This window comes from Tachypleus tridentatus, chromosome 3 (assembly GCF_004210375.1).
Source record: "Tachypleus tridentatus isolate NWPU-2018 chromosome 3, ASM421037v1, whole genome shotgun sequence".
Taxonomy (NCBI): Eukaryota; Metazoa; Arthropoda; class Merostomata; order Xiphosura; family Limulidae; genus Tachypleus; species Tachypleus tridentatus.
Window position 1 is genome coordinate 108,358,202 of NC_134827.1, and position 18,444 is coordinate 108,376,645.

General features: G+C 35.2%; 1 protein-coding gene across 1 annotated transcript in view; it reads left to right on the plus strand.

Annotated features, from left to right (window-relative positions):
• Nucleotides 1–18,444, plus strand: part of LOC143245944 (uncharacterized) — a 54,486-nt gene extending 36,042 nt beyond the window's left edge. Inside the window, 9 exon segments of the mRNA XM_076492194.1 lie at nt 192–364; nt 8,607–8,715; nt 10,787–10,987; nt 11,738–11,932; nt 12,146–13,706; nt 13,709–14,442; nt 14,836–15,737; nt 17,412–17,703; nt 18,289–18,444. Of these exon segments, the coding sequence (XP_076348309.1) occupies nt 192–364; nt 8,607–8,715; nt 10,787–10,987; nt 11,738–11,932; nt 12,146–13,706; nt 13,709–14,442; nt 14,836–15,737; nt 17,412–17,703; nt 18,289–18,444 (4,323 nt within the window).

Sequence of the window (18,444 nt, forward strand, 5' to 3'; positions counted from 1 at the left end):
GATATTGTCCTGGAGAGAACAAACTGTGTAATAATTTTGGTTTGTTTGAAATGTAATTAATTGTGAATTTCTTGTGATGTCTTCTGTCATATTTTTATTTTTGCAACTGTCAACTGTCTTTATTATCTGAAACCTATATTATTTGAAAGAGTGTATGAACTGAACTGAATGCTGACTTGACTTTGTTGTAGGTGATGAAATCTAACAAGAATGTGATGGAGAAAATCAAAAGTCTCCATTATCTTACCTGTCGGCGACACAAGATGGAAGAGGAAAGGAAACTGACCAAAGCTCGGTTGTCCACCACTCTATCGTCTTCATTTCTTTCATCTTCTGTGTGTTCCAAGAGCGTGATTTCCAGCATGTCTGTCTGCATTCCCCATGTCACCAAAACCAGCCACAAATCCAACCAGACTGGATACTTGGACACAAACACATGCGAGAATTTATTGATCCAGTTGATGCTATAGTTGCAGTGATGAATATGTCAAAGAATTCCAAGCACTAGGACCGTGTCTTCCTTGTACATTCTTATGATTTTATTCGTGTTGTATGTGTGCTGTAGTTCATACACCCCTCATTTTTATCATTTTTTTTAACCTGTATAAAAAAAAAACAGAAAAAAACAGATTATCATGTACGTTTTTATATTGTATAATAATAAAATTGGATTAAACTCAAAGTGGGAAAATTTTGTCAGTTATTAAAATTAATAAGTTACATTTTTATTTTTGGATTACCTCGTAACACTGTTTTGTTTCTTTTATTCAAAATAGTAGTTGTATAAAGTATGCATTATGGTACTGAAGGAAGTGATTTACATAAAGGCCAAACAAAATTTTTATTTGCAAGTTCTAACAGTTTATATCTGAATGTGAGAAAAGAATGTTGTATGTAAACCACAATATATCTGTAATATCTAGATATATCTGTATATCTGTAATATCTAGTGCTAACAATACCTGTGCCTGGCATGACCAGGTGGTTAAGGCTAATACAAACAAAAGAATGTTGTATGTAAACCACAATATATCTGTAATATCTAGTGCTAACAATACCTGTGCCTGGCATGACCAGGTGGTTAAGGCTAATACAAACAAAAGAATGTTGTATGTAAACCACAATATATCTGTAATATCTAGTGCTAACAATACCTGTGCCTGGCATGACCAGGTGGTTAAGGCACTAGACTTGTAAACCGAAGATCGCGGGTTCGGATCTCCGTCACACCATGCTCGCCCTTTCAGCTGTGGGGGCGTTATGATGTGACGGCCAATCCCACTATTCGTTGGTGAAAGAGTAGCCCAAGAGTTGTCAGTGGGTGGTGATGATTAGCTGCTTTCTCTCTAATCTTACACTGCTAAATCAGGGACGGCTAGTGCAGATAGCTCTTGTGTAGCTTTGCGCGATATTCAAAACAAACCTGATACGTGTATTTATGAGGCCAACTGGAATACGACAGACATATTTTTAGATTTCACAAACAACAACTGTTGTGGTGTGAATTAGATAAGTGAATTATTATTAATTCTATTTACGTCAGTTACAAATCAGATTGGTAACTTAAGGATTAATAACATAATTACTTGTTTTTCTAACGTCACTTTTTATTATTTTATTTGCATTAATTTTACTGTCCCAAAAGAACTGGTGTTTCTGTACAAATACACGAGATTATAAAAGGCATCAGGCTTAGCAACTGTTTTGGAACAAATATGAGGTTATTAAAAAAGTCATTAGGCATAGCATCTGTTTCGGTACGACATGTAGGCTTAGAAAAAAAAAAGTTAGGCTTAGCAACTGTTTTGGTACACAACCATGAGGTTATTAAAAAAAAGTTGTTAGGCATAGCATATGTTTCGGTACGATATATAAGCTTAGAAAAAAAATGTTAGGCTTAGCATTATTTTCAGTATAATACGAGAGTTTGAAAAACTTGTAGGCAAATGTTACACGAAGTGACTAAGGTATTGCTTTGTTGTTTTTGAAGCAGACTTGAACCGAGGTGGGGGCAAATAAGATGACACATTGATTCTCTACTCGAAATTCTTCAACGAAACTAAACGTTTTAGGAAAGAAAAGACAAAACAAAAATCACATAACTTAGTATCCACTCCGCTGAATAATAATGAATGATTAATTGTGATGATACAATCACATATTAAAATACCTGAATAATTTTAGGTTACTAGTGGTTGGTAGAGGAGTGCATCAGAACCTATCTTACGGTTGTTAGTAAAGAAACACATTTCAACCACTATATGTTCCTTAAAGGTGTAGGGTTGTTCGTAAAAGGTGGAACACTTTTATAAACTAATGCGTTTTTTATTTGGTTTTTTCATGGAAATTTTCTGTAGGTTTGTTGATAATAAAGTGTCAACTGCCGCTTTTCAGTTGACTTAAACTGTGATGGATGAGTTAATGATGCTATAGCCACGGTCTTTTAAATGACTGCGCTTTTAACATGATTGACTTTAGAAAAACCATTTCCTTAATTACGTTGTCGTGGAAGTTGACACTTGTTTTCTTTCTTATTTCAAAAAAACAAAATTTGCATCCATTATAAGTTTTGAAAACCCTGTTGTGGGAAATCCTTCATGAAAATGAATCATAGATTCATTGAGAACAGGAGTGATGGAACCTTTCCAGTTCATGTATGTGATGTGCCTATAAATCTGCAGAATGTGTTAAAATTAAAGGAACAAAAAAAAATTCGATTCTGAGTTTGCCCTCATTCATCAAATTGTCTTAATACAATGATACTGAAAGAAAATTTCGTGCTCGGCTAAACAATACAAGTATCAAACATTCCGGTTCACAAAAGTTAATTTTATTAACCGTTCAGTGCCGTAGACGAGATAACTCGTCCAAGCCGATCGGTAACACAGTGCCACGGACGAGTTAATTCGTTCTAAATAATACCTAACTTCAACGCTAAATGTCAGCACCATACATGCATTTGATCTACTTAGAAATTGTTTCACTTTCGATCCAAAATGAAGAAGCATTAGAGTTGTATTGTAGCAGCTGAAATACTTGGCAGTCAACAGGTTAATCTAGACATTTTATATTCTTTATTTTGTATTGTATTGTTTCTTATAGCAAAGCCACCTCGGGATATCTGCTGTGCCCACCGAGGGGAATCGAACGCCTGATTTTAGCATTGTAAATCAGTAGACTTACCGTTGTACTAGCATGAGGCTTTATATTCTTTAACCTTCATAAATCAGTTAGGTTTCTGATTGTTACGCCTCGTTCTATGGTTAAAATATGCGACGCTACAGTTAGGCTTAGCATATATTTGTTATTAGGGCTAGTATTCGATTTTTTTAGGCCTAGTTCTTACGCTAAACTGCAGTGTGTTAATTATTGTGGGTTTGCTAAATAGTTTATGGTTACTGTTGTTGGTGATGTCTCTAGACGGACATACCTATCAAACCAGTACTCGTGCACATGTCAGGGTTTTAAGACGGATTATTTTGGTTTGCCTCCCAAATCTTTGCTTATTGAATTACTCCGATAGACCAACGGTGATTTTACAGATTCACACATAATTCCGAGGTTCGATTCCTGCCGATGGTAGACAGATATGTCATTATTATTTATTTATATACATTCTAATTAATGTACAGTTTTATTCACTTTAGTACTGTTATATGTATGTAGTATATACTCTTCAATGATACATTTATCAGCTGATGTATTCACTACTTGCATGATTGAGAATCGAACATGTTGTGCTCCCGCTTACGGAGTAAATTTACGAGTGTGATTTAGCGACTGTCATCGCCGTTTCGGATCTCTGGGTAAACTCTGAGAATCCACCAATACTGACTAGAGCAGCAATCTTCATTTAGTTGTGTTTAGATTCAGGTTCCAATTGTCCTCTGCTGGAACAGCGGTAAGTCTTCGGATTTACACCGCTAAAATCAGGGGTTTGGTTTCCCTCGATGGACACTGATGACCTGATGCGTCTTTGCTATAAGAACACACACACGCACGCGCGGTGGTTCCCACTTAAAGGTTCAAGTTGTGAAATGACTGACATTATTAGTTTTAACTTCCACAAGTAGCTTCCTGTTTAGTTTCCGACCACATATCTTTTTTCACGAACTCCTGACGAAAGTGACTGCTTGTCACGTTGGTAAGAGAGCAAGCACGTGGATGTTAAATATAATTTTCTTTTCTGATATAATTTTTGCGTGTCAAAAAGAACTAGCTGTCTTTCTCAATTTTCATTAATAAAAATCTGAAAAATAGAGTTGTTTTCCCTTCTGGTTTATCTTTATAGGTCAACTCAGAAATGTCTTAACTTTTTTCTGAAATAAAAAAAAATCACACACTTTCAGATAAAAAATAGCCTATTTTCTTTCCGAATAAATAAAACATCAATAATGATATGCTACCACAAATTCTACATCAATACAGGTCTCAAGTTACCAAAACATTTTCTTAATTTATTTTACAACTTCAGAAAGGAAGGAAAGAGCCAAAATAAAATTTAAAAGTTTTTTTTTATTGAATGTGATTTTTTCTTATAAAATTCATACAAAAAGAGAATAGTTTCTTAGAAAGTTTATTATTTTAAGTTTTTTTATAAAATAGACGGACTAAAAAATTTCTTCTGTGTCAAGAACAAATCTGTGCAATGGATTATTTCTGCTGTGCCAACCATAGATATGTATACTTGATTTTTAGCATTGTAGGCCTACATGTTTCCCGTTGTACCATTTTACAACAGCTAATAAAAGAAAATATTAACTAAAAAAAATAACTAAAAGAAAACATTGGGTGAGAGAGGCTTTGATTGTTTGTTTTTGAATTTTACGTAAAGCTGCACGAGGGCTATCTGCGCTAGCCGTCCATAATTTAGTAGTGTAAGATAAAAGGTAAGGCAGCTAGTCATCACCACCCACCGCCAACTCTTGGGCTACTTTTTTACCAACGAATAGTGGGATTGACCGTCAGATTATAACGCCCCCATGGCTGAAAGGGAGAGCATTACTCGAATTATGAATCGAACGCCTTAATCCACTTGGCCATGCCGGGCCCAGGTGAGAAAGGTGGAATTGTAATAAGGAATATAACATTCCAACTCCTATAATGAAAGAACAAAGCAGTAAAGCTAGATTGATATATTGTGTTATTAGAATCGTGAAGATCTCATATTACATTAATGGATATGGTAGTTTTCAACATTCTTAGCCAATGTAGAAAATATTTGGTTATTGTAAGGTTTCCCTTCACTGTATCTTCATATGCCTAAACGACATCGAATTGTATGTTTGTTTTGAATTTCGCGCAAAGCTACTCGAGGGCTATCTGCGCTAGCCGTTCCTAATTTAGTAGTGTAAGACTAGAGGGAAGGCAGCTAGTCATTACCATCCACCGCCAACTCTTTTACAAGCGAATAGTGGGATTGACCGCCACATTATAATGCCCCCATGGCTGAAAGAGCGAGCATGTTCGGTGCGACCGGGATTCGATCCCGCAACCCTCGGATTACGAGTCAAACGCTTTAACCCACCTGGTCATGCCGGGCCGCTCTGATAAGTAAGTTCTTTTTAAGCAAGAAATCTGCCGTCGGCAATGGATGTGACGGACAACAAATGGTTGAAATGCTATTAGACACTTCATATTATTTGTTATCTCTAGTGGACTAAATAAAGAATACAGTATTATAAACTACAACAGGCCTAACTAACACTGATGACTAGAGTTTTCCAATCTATGCAGTTTAATGACAAGCGTAGATTATCTAATACACCAGATATAGCGTGCTCGTCAAAAATGCTGGATCGGTTTAACAAATTCGACATAAAGAATAATACATCTTGTGTCAGAGAAACTATCAGACGTTTTCCAACAATACTGAAAGAACATTTCGAAGCTCTTTCTCATAAGTTGAACACATGGTTAAGCATAATCACTTCTTTGATTTTTCAGAGTAGATTGTTTGTTTGTTTTCTTATTTCGCGCAAAGCTATTCGAGGGCTATCTGCACTAGCCGTCCCTAATTTAGCAGTGTAAGACTAGAGGGAAGGCAGCTAGTCATCACCACCCACCGCCAACTCCTGGGCCACTCTTTTGCCAACGAATAGTGGGATTGACCGTCACATTATAACGCCCCAACGGCTGAAAGGGCGAGCATGTTTGGCGCGACGGGGATGCGAGTCGAACGCCGTAACTCGCTTGGCCATGAAGGGTCCTCATGGAGCAGAAATAACTGGCAAAAACAATATAAATTATATAAAATTTTCTTTATCAAAAAGGCCCGGCAAGGCCAAGCGTGTTAAGGCGTGCGACTCGTAATCTGATGGTCGCGGGTTCGCATCTCCGTCGCGCCAAACATGCTCGCCCTTTCAGCCGTGGGGGCGTTATAATGTGCGGTCAATCCCACTATTCGTTGGTAAAAGAGTTGGCGGTGGGTGGTTATAACTCGCTGCCTTCCCTCTAGTCTTACACTACTAAATTAGGGACGGCTAGCGCAGATAGCCAGCCCTCGAGTAGCTTTGTGCGAAATTCAAAAAATAAACAATCTTTATCAAAAACAAAAAAAACAACTTACATTAACAAATATGCAAGTGTGTGTTTATATTTATTCTTATTTTTACATAATTGTGATATTGTAGCACGTGAAAGAAAGTATTGTTTAAAGTTTTTTTTAAATATGTACATTCGATTTTCCGTTACTAACTAAACAACGTTGTTAAGGGTTAGTTTAAACGTCACTGTAAGATATTGTTGTAATAGTGTTACAATTCGGCATTACTATGACAACAGAATTTTACATTGAAAATAAAAATCTTGTGAAAGGCGATTAATTGTGAGCAATCTACTAATTTGATTTAAATATGGGCAAAATAGGGAGATATGTGAGGAGAAAGTTACGAAAATTGTTTTTGTGTTTGATTCCATCTTGGTACGTGGTTTTTTATGTGATCTAAAGTGCGTGGATACTCCCTAAGCCTTCATTTGCGAGATAACCCTATTGCTTAATTATGCCTTTCTTGTTATTATTACACATATTATTATTATATATTAACATTTATTTTCACAATTCAAAGATTATCGCATAGTTTAATAATTTAATACAAAATATTATTGCAAGAGTAATTAGAAAACAGTGGACGATGATAGCTATAAAAAAAGATTTTATTATTGTAATTACGTGAAACACTATTTTGTATTAAATGCAACAGTCATTTCTTGTTAGACCTCTACATATTTTGTCTGATACAAGCTTAAAGGAAACATCAGTAATAGCATTAGGGTATTATTATTATTTTCTTTTTCGAATGAAATTACCGTGCTCGGTTTATCTAATTTTTGGGTCTATAAGTTTGTCAATATGGTGATACTGTACTAGCTTTCTTTGGAACAGACCAATACACTTTATAAAATTTTGTTAACATATTAAAGAAAGCAATAATATAAGGAATTAATAGATGACCTAACCAACATCTTTCAATAACACTAATATATTTAAATTTCGTGTTTTTTTCATATTTTTACACATTTGTTTTTTTTGTTTGTTTGTTTTTTTAAATTTCGCTCAAAGCTACTCATGGGCAATCTGCGCTAGCTGTCCCTAATTTAGCAGTGTAACACTAAAGGGAAGCCAGATAGTCATCACCACCCACCGCCAACTCTTAGGCTACTCTTTTACCTAGTGGGTAAAGAATAGTTGGATTTACCCTTACATAATAACGCCCCTACGGCTGAAAGGTCGAGCATGTTTGATGCAGTCTTCTGGTTACGAGTGGAACGTCTTAACCCACTTGGCCATGCCGGGCCATTTATATACATTATTATGTGTTTTTTTTGTATTGTTTTAATTTCGCGCAAAGCTACTCGAGGGCTATCTGCGCTAGCCGTCCCTAATTTAGCAGTGTAAGACTAGAGGGAAGGCAGCTAGCAATCACCATCCACCGCCAACTTTTGGATTACTCTTTTATTAATGAATAGTGGGATTGGCTGTAACATTATAACGCCCCACGTCTAAAGGGGCGAGCATGTGTGGTGTGACGGGATTCAAACCCGCGACCCTAAGATTACAAGTCGAGTGCCGTAACCACTTGGTCATGCTGGGCCCATGATTATGTGTGCGTGTGTACATGTTTTTCTTATAACAAATCCACATCGGGCTATCTGCTGTATCCACCGAGAGTAATGGAACCCCTCATCTCACCGTTGTGAATCCAAAGACTTACCTCTGTCCCACAGGGGACATATGTGATTAAAAGCAGTCACTTCTTTAATTTTCCGCATGTTTATATCAAAGGGAAAAAAATAACAATATGCATTGTGGACAAAATTAGATTTCTATGTATTAAACAACTTACATTAATAAATGTACATTTACATTTATATTTAGTCCATCTTTTTTGTTTTGTTTAGCTGTTTTTGATTTTTACTAAATTATTTTTTTACATACGTAATATTAGTCTCATGCCCCAAGTGACTCAGTGGTAAGTCTGAAAGCTCAAAACGCCAAAATACGGGTTACGATATTCGTGATGGGCACAACATAGGTAGCCCATTGTGTAGCTTTGACCTTAATTCCAAACAAACAAACAAAATACTTTTACTAATTTATTTTATAGCTGCACTGGAAGATACGAAGAAAATGAAAGCTACGTTACAGAGGTAGAAGAAGAGATAGATGATCTTGTCGAAGAAGCCGAATTTGAAAACTTCAAAGAAATAACCACGGTTAGTCAACCACAGGAAAAAGAAAAATATAAGTTGTTCTTTTATGAAGAAAGCTTGTTGCGCAACAGTTTCTGTTCACTTTATGTAAAAGGCACTCAGTTTTTCAGTCCAGTAAAGAATTAGAGGGCAGCTATAAATAACTAGAAAACATGAAAAGTATTTTACAATTTGGATATTCAACAACTCAGTCAGCCACTGTTGACAGTGTTCCAATAAGAACCATGATAAACAGTCAATTACAGGAATATACAGTTACCTTCCTAAAAATAAAAATAAACCTATGGTACAACGGTGGGTATTCCCTTATTCAAACAGCACAGATACTTATAACGAAACCCGAAATGGAAAGAAGTCTGACACATAAAATCGGTAAGATAATTTTAAATTTGATGAAATGGAAATTATTACACAATATTTTTAATCAAAGATTAAACCTCTGTAACATTTTGTTCAAAGATTTCGTTGTTTTGCTAAAACAGTTTCTGTTAATCTAGTTTTGTTTTTGTTTTTTTTCAGCATCTACATCATCAGTGCAACCGTACAGTTCTTTCCTCAATGTCAGCAACTTGAGAAGTTGTTCTTTATTCACACTCCCAAATATCAGCAAAAGTTTCATTTACAGCAGCATCATTTTCATTCTCTTCTATATTTTGGCTTCTTTCATAAATTATCTCATATCATAAACTTTACAAGACTGAGGATCAGCATGAAAATTTATTACTGTACTGAATGCAGTACCTTACATTGTTTTCCATTCCTTCCTGTACTACTTTATATGTTTTAGAAATTGTACATATTTGGTTTGTTTGTTTGTTTGTTTTTGAATTTCGCACAAAGCTACTCGAGGGCTATCTGTGCTAGCCGTCCCTAATTTAGTATTGGAAGACTAGAGGGAAGGCAGCGAGTCATCACCATCCACCGCCAACTATTGGGCTACTCTTTTACCAACGAATAGTGGGATTGACGGCCACATTATAACGCCCCCTCGTGTTGCTTTCAGCGAAATTCCAAAAACAAATGAATTATTTTAACATTTTGCATTTATCCACAAACGTTTGTGACTCGTGGTTTAAAATGTACATCTTTAATGAGATAGAGATTATAAAACAGATAGAGAAGATTGGATATTTAAATTTCATCTATAGAATTTAATTAATATAATTAATATTATTACTAATCTTCAGTAAATTAATATGAAATAACTGCTAATTTTATATACTTTTCTGAGAATTATTTAGTAATTGAATTTCTAAACTTTAGTTAATATTATTTAGTTACCGTATTGATTAACAAAATCACATTTTAAAGGGTTAATAAATTTACTTTTGTATATAATTACAAAATTCTTTTAAAATGTGGTTGTCTTGAAAATTAATAAATACTGTAACTAAATCTGTCATATCATATTTAATGACCTAAAATAATTCTTAAATTATTTTGCCATTGGTTTTGGCCTATTTAGGAATACGGTACAACAGTTCTAGAATGTTGGACTACTTTCTATTCTCTTGAATGAATTTTTAATTGTCCTTCCAACATACAACTTTATTATTTCATGTATTAAGTTTTACAAGACTTGAGTATTATTAATATTTAATTAATTTGTTCTTTGACACTGATATGTTTATATAGAAGACCAATATGCAACTTTAACTCTTATAACTATGTGACCTTTGAAAACGTTTAAACAGATCACTGGCATACCTATGGAAGCTGACTTTTCATTCAACATGACTTATGTTTATCATTAGTTCAACTAAAATTTGTTGTTAGAAGAGTGAACCTTGTCCCTGTACCTTTGCTTCATCATATTAGAAGCTTAATTTCTATTAAAAATTTACATTATGACTCATCTGACATCTATCTCACAGAACTTAAATTATAACAAAGTAATAACACTAATTATATTGTAAATAATTTAAATTTGAATATTATTTTTCTGGAAGAAAAAAATGAATTGAATTTTTTCATACTTGGTTTATTAATCAGTTGTGTAGAATGGTTCACTTTTTTATGAAACTTAGCACTGACATAAAAATGTCGGTGTTTAAGAAGGTTTAACTCATTTTAGATGCAAGAGCTTGGAGGTATTCCCATTTTGACTAAACCAACAGATATGTCCAATACTATTCCTGATGAGAAAGTGGTCATCACCCTGGTAACGTATCTCAGTGCACGACTGATTGATCTGAGTGAAGAAATTCGTGCAGCCCGAATTTTACAACTTGCGTGGAAGAGACGACAAATTAGGAAGGAAGAAGCCAAGAGGAAGGTAGGTTCTGGTCGTGACATTAAATATCATTTTGTTTGTTTTAGTTACCCTACATAACTGTTAGTATGACATTTCACTTTCTTCTAATAACAAATGTTATGGCACAAAGAAATAATAAACTTTGTGTAAAGTCATGATATGGTAGATCTAGACAGACTGAGAATTACTGAAGGTCAGGGTGTTATGATACTGGTAAGAATAACCAACAAGGGACCCTCAGTAAGACAGTGTCTACTGCATCTTTATGCAGAGATAAAGATTGTGACGTAAATGGAATATCTGTAATAAGGCTTAATGTACCTTGTAAGATGGTTTCTGCTCTCTCGTGTTGAATAAAGTTTTAAACAGCACTAGCATTGCTCTTGGTTCATTGGAAGACAAAATGTACATTTAAAATAAGGGTAAAATATAAGCCAAAACACAAGACTTCAAATGTAAACAAACCTGGTGCCTCAGTGCTGCTAACAGTGCTGTCCTTGTAGCCAATTTGCAAACTAAAGTTTCAACTGTATTGAGTACCTCTTGTTTGACTCTTAAATTGAAAAACGTTAGATGTACCTTTTTCTATATATTGTAAGCGACTTTTATTCCAGTTTAGCAGTTTGAGCGTATCATGTGGAGACTATTAACTTGTAACAGTGATAAGTAAGTAACCAAACTGTTTTCATAGTGTGTTGTACTTTTGCTTTATATGTATACATGTATTGTCAGTATTTGTATTGTTTGGTAATATTGTACTTTATGTTGCAGGCCAAAATTAAAGCTGCAACAGTAATTCAAAGAGCTCTTCGCAAGTTTTTACACCGGCAACAACTGAACAAACAAAACAGGGCAGCGACCATCATTCAGTGTGCCTTTAAATGTTTTGTAGCAAGGAAACGTTTGCAAAGCTTGCGTATAGAGAAACTATTCCAGTACCAACAGCTGATGGCTGTTGTTATTCAGGTTTGTAGTAATATATTGTGGTAGAGTACTTAATTAAGGAAAACTTAACATATTTACCTGTAAACAGCATTGAAAATATGACGTGCATTATGTTTTTATATTGTATAAACAATGAGGTTTTCATACATCTGCATTTAAACAACTGAGAAAATTTGTTATGTAACTAAAGTTATGTGCTGTACATTTTCCGATATCTTGTTTGTTTCTTTCCAGGCTGCTTACAGAGGCTTCAGAACAAGGAAGGAAATGAAGGAAAGATTAGTTGCTGCTGTTACCTTACAGAAGTATATCCGCTCCTGGAAGGCACGGAAATCTTACTTGAAATTCCGACTGGCTGTTAAAACAATACAAAGCCAATATCGTGCCCACATAATAGGGTGTACACAGAGGAGAGAATATCTCCGTATAAGGTGTTCCATCATCTTCATCCAAGCTCTTGTTCGTGGTTGGTTAGTCAGGAAAAGACTGGAAAGACAGCAGCGAGCAGCTGTGGCCATTCAAGCTGTTGTGAAAGGGTGGTTAGCTAGACTAAAATACCATCAATTGTATGCTGCTATTCTTAGACTTCAAAGAGTCGTGAGAGCTATATATCATGGTCAGCAGTGCAGAATGGCTTATCTGAGAATCCGTTATGCAGTAATAAACATACAACGATGGTACAGGACGAAGAAAACTCGACGGAGTTTTCTGGCAAAAAAAAAAAGCTGTCGTTATATTGCAAGCACACGCAAGAAGTTATTTGGCAAAAATTTCTTTAAAAAACAGAAAACAGCAGTAGTTTGTATTCAGAAGTGGTGGAGGAACACTAAGACGGGACAGAAGGTTAGGCAGGATTATCTTGCTCTGAGAAAAAGTGTTCTCATATTACAATCTTATATCAGGTCCTACCTTCTCCGAAAGAGGTACCTGACCCACAGGTCAGCTGTAATAAAGTTGCAGAGCTACTTTCGTATGTTAATGGCTAGAAAACGTTTTCTTCAGATAAGGCATGCAGCAATCACTCTGCAGCAACATTTTAAAGCTACGTTAGCAAGAAACAAAGAGAGACTGAGGTTCCTTCTACTCCTAAAACTAGTGGTTAAAGTACAAGCACAATTCAGAATGAAAAAAGCTCGAAAAGACTTCCTGGCTTATAGACAAGCTGTATTGGTTTTACAAGCCAGAATGAAAGGGTTTATTGCACGCAGGCATTATTTGTTAATCAAGAATTACGTTAAGAAAATAGAAGATAGACGCATTGCTACTCTAAACTGTCGGAAGGAAAGAAAAGAGTATATTCTGAAAAGAAATGCTGCAATTCTCATCCAAGCTGCATATCGAGGATTCGTGGAAAGACGAGAGTTCTGTATGCAAAAGAAAGCTGTGATAAAACTTCAAGCATGTGTACGAATGTACCAACAAAGATCACGATACATGGAACTCTGTTTGGTTACCTACAAAATGCAGGAAAGAGTGCGTGCTTGGCAGTGTGGAAAAGAAATTCGGAGGAATTTCTTGAACTTAAAACAAGCCACGATCACTTTGCAGACACAGTTTAGAATGATGAAGTCCAGGAAACGTTATTTAGAGCTTCAGGTAGCTTGTAGAAGGATCCAGAAGCTGATACGAGGATTTCTAGTTAGAAAAAGGTTTAGAATTTTAAAATGGGCCACTCTTGTACTCCAAGAAAGGTACAGAGCAAAGAAACTAGCTGTGGTTTGTCGTAGAGAGTATTTACTTGCTCAAGGAGCTGCTATCACTCTGCAAGCTGGAGTCCGTGGCTGGAAGGTCCGGAAAGAAATCGAATTCAGTCTCGTGCGTGTATTTTGATCCAAGCTCAGTACAGAATGTTTCGGCAGAGAAGTAAATATCTGCTAATGCGAAGATCAGCTGTAATAATACAATGTCGTTACCGTGCTTGGAGTTTGGGGAAAAGAACCATGTTACAGTACCACATCAGTAAGGGAGCTATTCTAACAATACAGGCTTGGGTACGGGGGTGGATATGTAGACGATTGCTGCAGAAGTATTGCAATAATATTGTGACAGTGCAAGCATGCATCAGACAATATTTGGTTAGGAAGAAATACATTCAACTGAAGCAAGTGGTCATCAACCTACAAAGAAGATACAGAGCTGTCAAGGCTTGCAGGTCAGCAAAACACGAGTTTCACAAGGTTAAAACTGCAGTCGTAACAATTCAAGCGGGTTACAGAGGCTGGAAAATTCGGCAAGAAGTTCGTCAGTGGCATTTTGCTGCAACAAGGATTCAGACTTGCTTCAGAAGATACTCAGATCGCAAGTCTTTTCTTAAACTTAAACAAGCAGTAGTAGTTTTACAGAAAGCTATCAAAGCATATTTGATGGGACAGAAAGATAGAGCTTTCTACTTGAGCTTGAAGGAGTCTGTGATAAGAATCCAGGCAGCATATCGGGGTTGGAAGCTTCGATCAGCACTGAAACGCAGACGAGATGGTGCTGTAATAATTCAAACTCTTTACAGAGGATATATAGAGAGAAAGAAATATGCTGCAAAAAAAGAGCAACATTGATACTTCAAGCTCATTTCAGAGCTTTTGTGAACGGAAGAAGGGTATTGGAACGTTACTTAGTAATGAAGAAAGCAGTGTTGGTAATCCAGAGCTCTTGGCGAGGGCACCAGGTAAGACAACACTTGAAGAAAGAACACCATGCAGCCATAATCATTCAGAGATACATCAGGGGATTTATTGCTAGAAAGAACTTTCAGAGAAGAAAAGTCTGTTCATCAGGATCCGACAGCTTGTAACTGATGTTTTAATACTCCAGAAACTCAAAAAGAAAATTCTGAGGAAGAGACGGGCTACCACATTGGTACAGGCTTGGTTTAAGGGATATTTAGTCAGGAAAAAATGAAGGAAGAAAAGGCTTCAATTATAATTCAGTCCTACATGAAAATGTTTATAGCAAGAAACAAGTTTCTGGAAATGAGGGCTGCTTGTGTTACTTTACAAAAGTATGTCCGTGGTTTGATAAAGAGAGCAGAATTTTTACAGATGTGTCGTGCGGTTACATTCATTCAGCAAAGTTTAAAGCAAAGCTCTGGACGAGCTGAGTACAGAAGGTACCAGTTGCTACGTAACGCTTGCATCAAGGTGCAGGCTTGGTGGCGAGGTTACGTTGTAAGGAAAACGGTTGGTCGTAATCGTTGGGCTGCTACCACAATACAGGCTGCATACAGGACACATAGGACAAGAAAACAATTTGTTCAACTGAAAAAGACAACTGTACTTCTTCAACAGAGATGGAAAGCAAAGTTACAATGCAGGTTGTATCATCAGCAATTTGTGCAATTTCGTCAGAGTGCCATAATAATCCAAAGCGCTTACAGAGGCTTCGTGGCAAGGAGAATTACGAAAACCATGGTTTCTGCACGTATTGTTCAGTCTGTCATACGTTGCGTCATTGTAAGAAAGAAATTCTTAGTAATGAGGTCCTCGGCCATGAAGTTGCAGTCTTGGTATCGCATGGTGCTGGCTAGGGGGAAGTACCAAAAGAAACTCAGGGCAGTATATGAAATACAGAAATACTTTCGAAGTTGGTTGTTAGCAAAAGAAGTGAGAAAAGGCTATCTTGAGCTTCGAAAGAGTGTTGTGATAATTCAAGCGTGCTTTAGAGCAACAATATATAGAAAAAGGTTTCAGGTTGTGAGAAATCGTGTTGTTTACATTCAAACCTCATATCGAGGGCGAAAACTAAGACAACAGTTTCTTCTCCAGCGAAGAGCTGCTGTGGTGATTCAACGTTGGTTTCGGGCAATACGTGAGGATCGAACACAAAAGATTAGGTTTGTTATACTTCTGTGTTGTTTGACCATTGTAGCTATTGTTGCCTGAAAAAAATTCAGTAAATTTGCTTGTATATATTATTTGTTAAGTGAATCATTTAAAGTTTTTCAATTAAGTTTGTTAAGCATATCATAACTTGAAATTTAGTATGCACTGCTGAATTGTTTACAAAGTGTTGGTTTTATAGAATAATAGATACAACTCTATTTTATGTTAAATAATGCATGTTGAACAACGTGTTGAAATATATACATCAAGATTTGTTTGGATTCAACAAGTGATTTAATTGGAATATGATGTGTACCTGTTTGCTTCTATCAATAATTTGTTTTACTATAAAATTTAATGTAACACTTAAAGTGTATTGGTAAAGTTACTTAGCCAAATAATAGTAATGATTTATAATTTAAATAGATTAAACAGATGAGGATCCCACTGGGTGATTAACTTTATCACGAATATCTTTAAAATGTAAATATTTATTTATTGTAATTAAAATCAACATTTCTCCCTATAGAAGCTTGGCTATTTTGAGGCATTTTTTGTGATTAACAACAAATCTTGCAGTTCATGGAAATTTCTTTTGGCCTTAAATGGTGCAGTTTTAATTACAAAAATAAAGATTTCCACTGAAAAAAGTGTTCATGATATCACATTATATCCAGTTTGTTTCTTTGGTAATGTCTTCATGATATCACATTATATCCAGTTTGTTTCTCACTTGGTAATGTCTTCATGATATCACATTATATCCAGTTTGTTTCTCACTTGGTAATGTCTTCATGATATCACATTATATCCAGTTTGTTTCTCACTTGGTAATGTCTTCATGATATCACATTATATCCAGTTTGTTTCTCACTTGGTAATGTCTTCATGATATCACATTATATCCAGTTTGTTTCTCACTTGGTAATGTCTTCATGATATCACATTATATCCAGTTTGTTTCTCACTTGGTAATGTCTTCATGATATCACATTATATCCAGTTTGTTTCTCACTTGGTAATGTCTTCATGATATCACATTATATCCAGTTTGTTTCTCACTTGGTAATGTCTTCATGATATCACATTATATCCAGTTTGTTTCTCACTTGGTAATGTCTTCATGATATCACATTATATCCAGTTTGTTTCTCACTTGGTAATGTCTTCATGATATCACATTATATCCAGTTTGTTTCTCACTTGGTAATGTCTTCATGATATCACATTATATCAGTTTGTTTCTCACTTGGTATTCTTCATGATATCATTATATCAGTTTGTTTCTCACTTGGTAATGTCTTCATGATATCACATTATATTGGTAATGTCTTCATATCACGTTATATCCAGTTTCTCACTTGTAATAATGTCTTCATGATATCACATTATATCCAGTTTGTTTCTCACTTGGTAATGTCTTCATGATATCACATTATATCCAGTTTGTTTCTCACTTGGTAATGTCTTCATGATATCACATTATATCCAGTTTGTTTCTCACTTGGTAATGTGATATCACATTCATTTGATTGGTAATCATGATTATATCCAGTTTGTTTCCAGTTTGTTTCTCACTTTGTAATTTTTTCTTCCAACTTGAAGCGAAGATTCATTTCAGTTGCATGTATTACAGAAATTGTAATGAACAGTTTGTGTGAAATAAGTTTAAAAAATGATTACAGGTTTGAGAGATTACAAAGCAGCACAGTGAAGCTTCAAGCAGCTACAAGAGGTTGGTTAGTACGTCGACAAGTGAAAAGGTTAAAGGCAGCCATTACAATTCAAAGATGGTACAAAAAAAGTGCTCTGATTAAAAGACGTTATCTGAAAATCTATCGGCCAGTGTTACTACTCCAAGTCAAGGCATGTAGTTGGTTACAATGCCAGCAACTTCTTCAGATGGACCAGCAACTTGAAATTAGAGTAAAATTACAAGAAGCTGTTCGTGGTTTCTTGGCTCAAAAACACCTGGATGTAAGTAAATCATTGTTTCAGATGTTGTTTTTTTTATCAACTACTTTATGTATCTATATTAGTCGAAACATTGTCGAGGTCTGTTCATTAGTTGAAATTGTAGATTATGAAATGCTCTAAGATCTAGGTATACTAAATGTGGCACAGTTTACCAATGAGTTTAAGCTACTTTAGGATGCTAAATGCTGGAGAAAACAAACATTAAAACGTTTGATATTTAGTCCTAAAAATCTGTATTGATATCAAAACACTGATTTAATAAGTTTTCATTTTAATCTTTAAATGTTTTGTTTTGAAACTTGATTTGTTGAATATGTTACTTATGGATATCACTGAGTACCTCTAAAAGTAATAAATAGAATGTCTGACCTTTCCATTTACTTATCACAAAAAGTGATAAAACTGAATGTAATATTTAGATTAATAATTAAATAGGTGTGAACTTGCTGTGCTAATAACAAAGTTTTTATGCTAAACATTTCTGAAATGTTGAATTTCTTGATGGTCATATTACTGTAGTATATTTTGTATTATTGAATATGTTAACATTATAAATAATTATCTTTTGTTTATTTTAAATTATAGGCTTTACTTATAGCAAGAACTGTCAAAGTGGAATGTTTTGTAGCCATGGTATTACGTCATCTATCGGCTGTTACGAGTTCAAAGGTTTTACCGACGAATATTAAATTTGAGGTTGGCGAAGAAACAACTGGATGCAGTTGTTGTTATTCAGGCTAG